The sequence below is a fragment of the Pezoporus occidentalis genome, unplaced genomic scaffold, assembly GCF_034315485.1.
Source record: "Pezoporus occidentalis ecotype Australia unplaced genomic scaffold, CSIRO_AGI_Poc_V1 ctg63, whole genome shotgun sequence".
Classification (NCBI taxonomy): domain Eukaryota; kingdom Metazoa; phylum Chordata; class Aves; order Psittaciformes; family Psittacidae; genus Pezoporus; species Pezoporus occidentalis.
In genome coordinates this window covers 2,886,854-2,896,109 of record NW_026915977.1, presented here as the reverse complement: position 1 = coordinate 2,896,109, position 9,256 = coordinate 2,886,854, and the positions used below count along the sequence as shown (strand labels likewise).

The window sequence follows — 9,256 nt, the reverse complement described above, 5'->3', positions numbered from 1 at the left end:
GAGTTTTGATTTAAAGCACAGTGCTGACCTTAACAGAAAAGCTGGTAAGAAAATGGGCTGTAAGGACCTTGGTTGGTTAGCTCCTTAAGGGTGGTCTCGCATGTACTCGCATTGTTGGTAACATGCATATTAAAGCTTATTATCTAGTAATCAATGCGAAGAGAAAAAGAGAAGAAACATGAAACTTTTATAAAATGGAGCTAAAAAACAGAAGGAGAGGAACGCATACTCAGCAGGAAATATGAAATAGGGTACAAGTAACTTCAGCTTTCCGCTTTCCACCCTCCCTTAGGACTTCTGTTCTGCTCACACCTCTACGATTCATCACTGAGATGTTCTTTTTTTTTCTAAAAAGAGGAAGGAAAAGCCATCAACAGCTGTCCTGGGTTCTTGATGACAAAGTGAGCAAAGGCTCAAGTGTTCTTGATTTACCCTCTAGCTTGGAGAGAGTGGCTCTGCTCTACTTGACAGGGAGAAACTGCAGCTCTGGGGGGGATGGAAACGCTGGTGAGAGCAGCTGTGGTTTTGAGTCCTTTTCTCTTCTGCAATGGTGAGTCTATGGAAAGGTCTCCTGTTCAGGATGCTCCTTCCCTGGTACTGGTGTGTCTGTGTGTGTTCGTGCAGGGGTGGTTCTATTTGGGGAATAGAAATATGGAAAAAAAAAGGCCAATATCTTTGTGTGCTGCTGGCTTGGTGTTCTTTTGTTTTAAATCCAGTGGTTGCAGGGCACAACAGTGCATGATGGCTTTGGAAATGCTGCCTATGTTCTTAGAGTACAGAGATCCCATATATGTTATGATGGTTATTTCCCAGAACACAGTGAGCAGCCCAGCACAAAGAGTTTGGATAGTGCATGTTCCCAGGAAAGGGGAGGTTTGCAAACCAGGAGAAAAAGGTAAAGAAGTGTCTATGGAAGCACAGGTTCAAACCCAAGAGTGACAAAAATGTACTGGAACAAAGGTAATGGGCCTCATAGGAAAATTTAACAAGTTTTAGACTTCTTTGAGCCTTTTCTTAAGTTGCTTGAATTCAGCTTAGTCTGAAAAAGCAGTCTTTCAGGAGAATAAATGCACAGCGGAGGAGGAAAAGCCATTAAAGCTGTGGTTTGCTCTTAACGTGTGGTGCTTCCCAGGAAAGCCCCAAACGTGATGTTGGGTGGTGGGTGCAGACACCAGCTGTGACCTTGAGCTGGGCAACTAGGGCTTGAGACAAGTGCCTTCCTTCAGGCCCAAGACTTCTGCTAATTCTGATCCTGTTCACTTGCCTCCAGGTGTTCCCTTGCTTGCAGGTAAGCACCAGGCAGAGCATGAGAGGCAAACTGCATGCATCCATGACTTCATGCCCCCATCTGCCTTCCTCATGCCATGCTGCTTTTTATTAGCCCATCATCTACACTGGCTGCCCATCTTTTTGATTTGGTGGCTTCCACTTGCTGATGCTCTCACCATTGCTTCCTGACCCAGGAGCTGCTTTCATGTTGATTGCTTTTTTTCTTCAAAGGTTTCTTCTCCATTCTTCCTGCAGCTTTTCTGAACCTGACTGGCCAACCTGAGATTGAGGGCGTATGGAAGGACTCTACCACCTTGCCATGTGTCTATGTGCCTGTGAAGGACTTGGTACAGGAAATACTCAAGTGGATGGTGGTCCGTGACCAGAATTCTGTCACCATCTTCCGGAGGGATGACTCTGGCGACCATGTTCTGCTGTCTGACTACAGGGGCAGGGTCAGTGTCCTGAACGATGCACCAGGGAACGTGTCTCTCCACATCCTGAACCTGGAGGTCTCTGACAAGGGAACCTACATTTGCCAGGTCACCTGGAGGGACAGCAGTGACAGCCTAATAGTAAGAGAGATCACCACTGAACTGGAGATTGTTAAAGGTAAACCCTAGAAGGAAGCTGTGCAAGAGTGGAAAGCTTGGCTCGGGAAGGCTGTTAAGAATTAGATCAGGTAGGCAGTGACCACCCACTTTGATGCAGGAGAGTTTTGCTGAGCAGTGTTAGACTCTGGCAAGAAGCAGCAAATAGGTCAGAGAGAGGAATTTTGCCCAAGATATGGCACCCTGCACTTTGGAGGCTGGGGGAGGATTTGTGGCTTCTCGCTTACCTATTTGCCCCTGGCTCTACCTGTGTCCAGCGGCGCAATGCTTCCAAGGGATGTGCACCAAAGGGGAACTTTCTGGAACATTGCATTGCTTTTCTTTGACCAAACTTCATCTCATGTGCCTGATCTCCCTTTGCCTGAGCAGTGATGATTTATAGAGGAAGGGGGATGTCATCAACATCCTTTGTGTAGGAGGTGCAATGGGTGATATAGCTGGTACAGTCACAGCTAAGTCAAGCTTAACCTGTGCAGAGAGGCGACATGAAAGGAGTGCCCCCCTTCCTCCTGGGAAAGCACCCAAAGCCAGAGCAAGAACTGCCATGGCAAGGGGGACCTTCCCCACCACAACCAGAGCCAGCGTGACCTGGATCCCATCTGCTTTGTCTTCCAGTGGCAGCAACCAAGCCCATCATCAGGGCCGGCGAACTGGGGCTCACAGTACCCGCAGGAGCCAGGACCAGCCTGACCTGTGTGGCCAGCGGGTCCCCCCCCATCAGCTACCGCTGGTTCAGGGGCACCCCGGGAAGGAAAGCCCTGTTGCTGAGCAGGCAGGCTGAGCTGGTGTGGGACAGCCTGCAGCCCTCCGACACTGGGAAGTACTACTGTGAGGTGGAAAACAGGGCTGGGGCTGGGGCTGTGCAGCAGAGCGATGCTGTTGAGCTCACAGTGACAGGTGAGTGCCCACCATAGAGTTCCTCATCCAGCTGCAGAAGACTGAGACAGGGAGTTTCCTCTTTCGTAGGAGGATAAGCTATGTAATGTTAAACATGAATTGTGTCCTCATTGCTTTCCCAGAGAGAAACCCACAGGTTGATACTCCTCCTGTTTCGGAGGGTGCCTGATTATGGCAGGGTTTACGACAATGTCCCCTGTGTTCTTTTGGGACCAGCGCCGTGCAGGATAGGAGTCTGGCTCCTACCCGTGGCATGTCTTGCTCTTACCTGACTTGCGCTGCTGACAGAGAGCAGGGGACATGGCCGGTTGATTAGTCTCTCCCCCAGGGTCCCCAGTCACACAGCAGACCACCCCTGGGACAGGCCAACACACCACATCCCTGCTCACCCCTCGAGGCAATGGGCCCCAGCCAGTGACCACAGGTAAGTGACCTGGGCTGCAGGGGAAAGGCTGCTTTCACCCTGGCACTCTGTGAGTGACAGAGAAGGTGAGTGAGACAAATCCACTTGATGCTCCTTTTGGGCTGCAGATCCTCTTTGCAGGTGGGATAGAAATGATACTCCCTGTCACAGAATCATTAAGGTTGGAAGGGAGCTCTGGAGATCATCCAGTCCAACCCCTCTGCCAAGGCAGGGCCACCTAGACCAGGTTACACAGGAATGCATCCAGGTGGGTTTTGAATGTCTCCAGAGAGGGACTCCAGCAGTGTTAGCCACTGCTTTCCCCAGGTGAGGGTGCTCAGCTGCAGGTAGGTGGGTTGGAGCCGGGGCTGTGCAGCAGAGCGATGCTGTTGAGCTCACAGTGACAGGCGAGTTCCCAGAGTCACAGCAGGATGGAAAGCATCTGTATTCCTTCCAGAATGGAACAACATTCCTACTTCCCTTCCCTGAAAAAGGAAAATACGAAAAGTGTTGGACTTCTGATCTCTGAAGCACTTCGCATCATTGGTTCCAGCTTTCTATCCTTGTTTATTTTCTTTATTCGATTTCCCCCCTCCTCTTCAGAGGAGCTTCTCTTTTCCGATGCATGGAAGGTTGTGTTTCTGCCTAAGAGACTCTTTATGTGTCTTAGTGCACATACATAGTAGAAATAAAATTTCCTGTCTTTTAGATCAATATGGAATGTTCTGGGTTCTGCCCTTTTTTTTAAAGGGCTTCTTTACTTGCTTTCTGGTCTAGAATGAAAGCTGCTTCAGTGGGAAGCAGAGCTGTTATCTCTAGTGACATATCTAAGTTATGCAAAAGCTGCTCCAGACCTCACTGGGAACAATCTACCTTACTAAGAGCAGTTGTTTTGAGAGAGAGCTTCTGATTTCCAGTTTGGTTTTGTGGGGTGTGGAAATTCATGTCTGGGCTACAGTAGGTCTGCTTCTGGAAACTTTATGTTTTGGGTTTATAGTGCCCCACCAGTTGCACAGCAGTGACCAGTAGCTAAGGGAAGATGATGACAGTTGCAGGAAAAAAACCCAAATGAAGATGGTGATCAGGAGCATCTCAGTGATGTCTTGGGCTCCACTACTAATACATGGGGTAGTGAGGCACTGCCAAAAGGAGTGGTGAATGCTCCATCCCTGGCCATGTTCAAGGCCATGTTGAACAGAGCCTTGGGTGATATGGTCTATTGTGAGGCACCTCTGCCCATGGGGTGATCTTGAGGTCCTTTCCAACCCTAACTATTCTATGATTCTATGTATACCTAGTGTGTGTGTATATATGTATATAGTCTCTGTATACATAGTATATATAGCACACATAGTATGGATCCAGTGAGTATATGTAGTACCATGCATACTCTCTCAGTATTACAGTGTATATATTGCACTCATTTCTAGAGTTTGCCTATTTTCACTGCCTTGTAAATGTGACAGAGACATTCTCTTTTGATCCTAAAATTCCAGATCTTCTGGTGCTAAAATTAGGATTGGAAATGGACTGTGAGCCTTTCACTCCTGTTTGTTTTGCAGAACCTCCCGTGACAGTAGTGACTTCTGAGAATGGTGTGGGATATCCAGAAAAGAATTATACAACTCAGAGTAAGTGGAGAGCAAAACAAACCTAAGAATGAGATTAGGGACCCAAATAGTCCACGCCTCAAGCCTCAAAATTAGTGTTCTGGTTTTTGGCTGCAAATTGTATTAACAGCTGTTCTCGAGGGACCTAGGTGATTCATGGCTCGTGATTCATGGCTCGTGATTCATGATTCACTCTTTCGAAGACTGGCATTTTTAAGGCAGGAAGGAAGCTTTTATAGTTGAAGCAGAATTGTTGCTATGTTCCCAAACAGTAGTCCATTTCAATCTTTCCGTTGAGTGTCAAAACTGCAACAGCAGAAAAGCCTCAGTGTGCAACTCAAGCATATTTTTTATACATCCTCAACTTTGCTGTGACATGGCAGGTTTAAACATGTTCAAACTCAACTGAACAGTATGCTTGAATGAAAAGCTGAGACCCTTTATTTCATGACATGTAGAGCAACTATTCTGCCCAGCTCAGTCTCGGTGAGCCTCTGCTGGCTGTCTTTATGCCCACAGTCTCTGAGAGATTCATGCACAGTGAGTTGGACTGGCTCAGCCACACAAGAGCAAGGTGCTGTCAGGATGCAGACAAGCAAGGACAGGCATATGCATACAACCCCATGTGTTCATGACAGGGCTGGCTGCTGTTGGCCTTGAGAAAGTGGTCAGCATCATGTAACTGCTTCTGCTACCATGACCCAGGAGGGCTTCTCTGTTTGAAAGTCTTCTGCTGTATTTCTCTAGATGTCCAAGGGACTCACCTGTCCCTGTTCCTCGTCATTCTGATTGTGGTGGTGTGTGCTGCTGCGGTTTTGCTTGTCATCTTTCTTATCATTCGCATGAGGAAGCCCAAAAGTGGTGAGTAGAATGTTCTGGAAAACTAGACTATATTGTGCATGCCCAGCTTGGTTTTACCTATAAATGTTTTTTTTGGGCTGGGACTGGTACCGTGCTCACTGCTTCCAGTAGCAGCTCTGCCATCTGCATCATATAGGCAGTCGATCAAATTGTGCATGGATCAAAACAGGTGGTGGAAGCTCTAAAGAGGTGTAGAAGCCCCTTTTCCTCAGAGATAAGCAATTGCTGCAGTTGATGATGGTCTGCCGGGGACCAGCTCGAGAGGAGCCCAGCAGGCAGCATCAGCCGGGTGCTCCCACACCACTGAGTGCTGTGGGAAGGGCTGGCATGGTGATGAAGCAGCCTCTGCCACACTCATCCCATGCTGGTTCCGAGAGGGGTCTGCTCCCCTGGGCCATCCTGCAGCGCTCACCTTCTCTGCCATGCTGCCCTCTACTCTGCCTCGGTTACTTTGGGATGGTTCTTTCCCTCTGGTCCCCACAGACATCCCATGACTCAAACCAACCTGCTGGACTGAGTTTGTTGATCAGATCTTTTAAGGTATCTGGTAGCAAGTTAATCTTGTCCTGCTTGTTTGCACCAGCTGCTGTTTAGTATTTCCCTTAGTACCTGGAGGGAGAGAGCTCATCATTAATTCTCCCTATTCAGTAACAGTTCATTTCCTTTCTACTCTTCAAATGTAGGCTATATTTACTGAATAATTCTGTCTTTTCTGTGCTAATGCTAGAAATCTCCAGACCACTTGCTGAGAGTCCCCTTGCTCGCTGAAGCACTCAGCAGTGTACAGAGAACACACTGGAGTTTTGGTTTGGGTTTTTTAATACTGATGGCCATAGTTTTCTCCTTATCCATTTATGTCTTTTAATTGCCTTTCTACAACTCCATGCTACTAATTAATAATAATTATTACCAAATACTCTTTTTTTTGCCTTTTTTTAAGGAATCTCGAATAACCTCTTCCCAAATTGTTCTTTACTGAACAATTCATATAGTGAAACTGTGGGAACTGGGAACTTTCAGTTTAACTTCCAGTTTCTAAACTTTAACCCTGGTTTCAGTTATTTTGACCCAGTTGTGCTACAGCTGGAATATGGGTTATTTTCATTTCCTTGAACTGAATCCTGGGAATAGGAGTCATCTCCCACCTAGCACTATCTCTAAGGTTCCTATTTTTATTCTGTCTTCAGAGGTTGCTTTCTTGTATCAAGAAAAGACAGTAGAATTTATTTTTGAGAATATAAATGCAAATTATTGACACACTTTTCTGGTTATTCTTTTCTAGCTCAGACCTATGAAGTAAAATTGTGAGTATAACCCTTTATATTGCTGAGTCTTTGGGGACTGTATCAGAGAAGGGGGAAAAAAAACCAAACAGGCGCTACTTAGCTGTCAAGATTAAAAGTCTCTTAAGCAGTACGGATTAAGACATTCAAAGTTAGTCTGTAGTACACTGTACAGATGATCTGTAGACTTTCCATGTCAACAAATAATGTCACAAGAAAGATCTTCTCCTTTGCAATATTAGAATCATAAAAACTAGCAAGAGCTGTTTATTAACTCTTCAGCCCAATAAGGCCTATGAATGATCACAGCCAAGGATAAATTCCCAGTGTTTTTACAAATGTAAAGGACAGGAATTCCCCTTCTAGAAAGCTAATGTTCCAGATGCACAGAATATACTTTGATTCATCCTTGAAATATCCTTGGCTGAACCTGCCTCTTTTAATTGCAGCTGTGGCAGGAAGTTATAGCTATTTCTAAACTCATGTTTCAGCATTCTGATCTATTCATAACCCATGGATGCTATACTGAAAAGCCTAATAATCCAGTGAAAACATGCAAGAGAACCACTTATTCAGATATACATCGAATTGCTAATGATTAGAGTGCCATGGGAGAACATGCCAGCAGTGTTTACCCAAGATTTTGTGCTTACCCACTAACAGTTGAACCCTGAGCAACTGAACAAATGGTGTGATGGCATTTCTCCTCAGAGGATTTACCACTGTTTTAAAGATATTGGATATCATAAGCTACATGGTGGATATGGGCCACATTCAGTTCCTCAGCTACAATCTTGAGGGTTGGGAGATGCTTCAACTACTCTGGTTGCAACTCTTCTTTCCTACTGTGTTTTGATTTCAGCCATAACTCAAGGGCAGCAGCTGCTTCAAGGTGTGAAAGTGCAGGCTACTATGAGGAGCCCATCTCCACTGAAAACAAGTATGCGATGGAGCCTGTGAAAGACAAAAGATCTGAAGAAATAAATATGAAAAAGAATGAACATGGCTGTGTTGGAAACGCCATGGAATCTGAATATGAAGTAGGGGACACTGCATGAGAACCAACTTATTGCTACATGTAGCAGTCCTGAAGAGCACTTTTCATTCAGGCAAAATATCTCTTCCTATTCACCTTAGCCTCTCTAAAATAAGTTGGACAAGCAGTTTTTGCTCCTTCATGACTTGTGGAGCCTTAACAATCTCTTCAATGAAAATGCAAAGCTCTTTGAGAACTTTTGTTGCAAACTGCTGTACAGATCTCCTGACTTTGCCATTTTTGGCTTCCTTCCACCCCCTCCGTAGAAGAAAGCCCTTTGAAAGCCAGGGTATGCAGATCCCAGGCCAAGAGCACTGTACTAAACTCAGCGCTTTGCAATACCAAAAGGATCTGCATTCACAGCCTTCGTGTGGTAGGAGTAGAACCAGCAGCAAGAGGGGCTCAACATCCTCATCATCTGTCAGTAAGAAGTGCAGAACAAGGCTGGCCTGGGAACTGGCATTTCTCCTCCCACACGCCTGAGTGTTGCATGGGAGGTAGAATGTCTTAAATGTGAGACAGCCCTTAAAGAAACACTGAAAGACAGATTAAGGACAGGATAAAACCAAGAACTCTACCACCCTAGGAGTTAAAAAAAAACACCAAACCTGTTCTGTGCTCAATTCACCTTTCTGCATCATCTGCAGTAAGGTGCAGGCACGCTTTCTATAGTTTTGGCGCTGGACAGCTTGGGTGGCTCTGAAACTGCAGAAGGTACATTCTTCCTGAGTCCGCTTTCTCTGTTCCCTCTTTAAATGCATGTGTAATATTTAAAAGGAAATAGATGCTTTTCCTAAGTTTGTGGGTAAAACTGTTTACACACTCCTAAACTATTTTGATATGAATATCCTTGTGTGACCAGCTCATCTTTAAAATGCCAGCAAGCACTCCTCAAAAGATGCTCATGAAATACTTTCCTCCTGGCTTAGGAAGGAAAGGGCAAGTAGGGAGCTGAAAAGCTTTGTTGTTCATAATTTCTACTATCCTAAGTAAATCTATAACATGGATACAGCAGATTTATGGGAGAACCTTTTTATAATAATTGGGCAATAGCATGTCAGATTAAAAGCCATGCAGACAGATGTAAAACAAAATGAGCAACCTGAGGGGCAAGGAGGATATTGGATTAGTGGGCCCCCAGATTTGCTGTTCACACTCGGGAAAGGTGGGCAATTCTCTGCAAGCATCAGCTCAAAATTCACCAGCAGTCCAAGACAGTATTAGATGCTATTAGGAAAAGCATTACAACACAACAGAAAACAGGATTGTGATAATGGACTCATGGA

At 45.6% G+C, this 9,256-nt stretch overlaps 1 protein-coding gene across 3 annotated transcripts; it reads left to right on the top strand.

Annotated features, from left to right (window-relative positions):
• The first annotated feature begins 361 nt into the window (after positions 1–361).
• On the top strand, positions 362–8,981 carry LOC134174734 (V-set and immunoglobulin domain-containing protein 4-like). Of its 3 annotated transcripts, XM_062639960.1 has the most exons (8): positions 362–550; positions 1,525–1,724; positions 1,812–1,881; positions 2,496–2,777; positions 4,743–4,811; positions 5,538–5,651; positions 6,934–6,955; positions 7,797–8,981. In XM_062639960.1, the coding sequence occupies exons 1-8, from the start codon at positions 496–498 to the stop codon at positions 7,990–7,992; spliced, it is 1,008 nt and encodes a 335-aa protein (XP_062495944.1). In that variant the 5' UTR covers positions 362–495; the 3' UTR covers positions 7,993–8,981. The 3 variants fall into 3 exon arrangements, with proteins under 3 accessions (XP_062495944.1, XP_062495943.1, XP_062495945.1); XM_062639959.1 differs by having other exon boundaries at positions 363–550; positions 1,525–1,881; XM_062639961.1 differs by lacking the exon at positions 362–550 and adding an exon at positions 1,200–1,288 and having other exon boundaries at positions 1,525–1,881.
• Positions 8,982–9,256: the final 275 nt, after the last annotated feature.

What these genes read in the sequence shown, in the direction of transcription:
- LOC134174734 (XM_062639959.1), top strand. Translation starts at nt 496, where the DNA reads ATGGAAACGCTGGTGAGAGCAGCTGTGGTTTTGAGTCCTTTTCTCTTC. An exon ending in TCCTTTTCTCTTCTGCAATG is followed by an intron (nt 551 to 1,524) that starts GTGAGTCTATGG and finishes TTCTTCCTGCAG; the next exon opens with CTTTTCTGAACCTGACTGGC. An exon ending in AAAGAATTATACAACTCAGA is followed by an intron (nt 4,812 to 5,537) that starts GTAAGTGGAGAG and finishes GTATTTCTCTAG; the next exon opens with ATGTCCAAGGGACTCACCTG.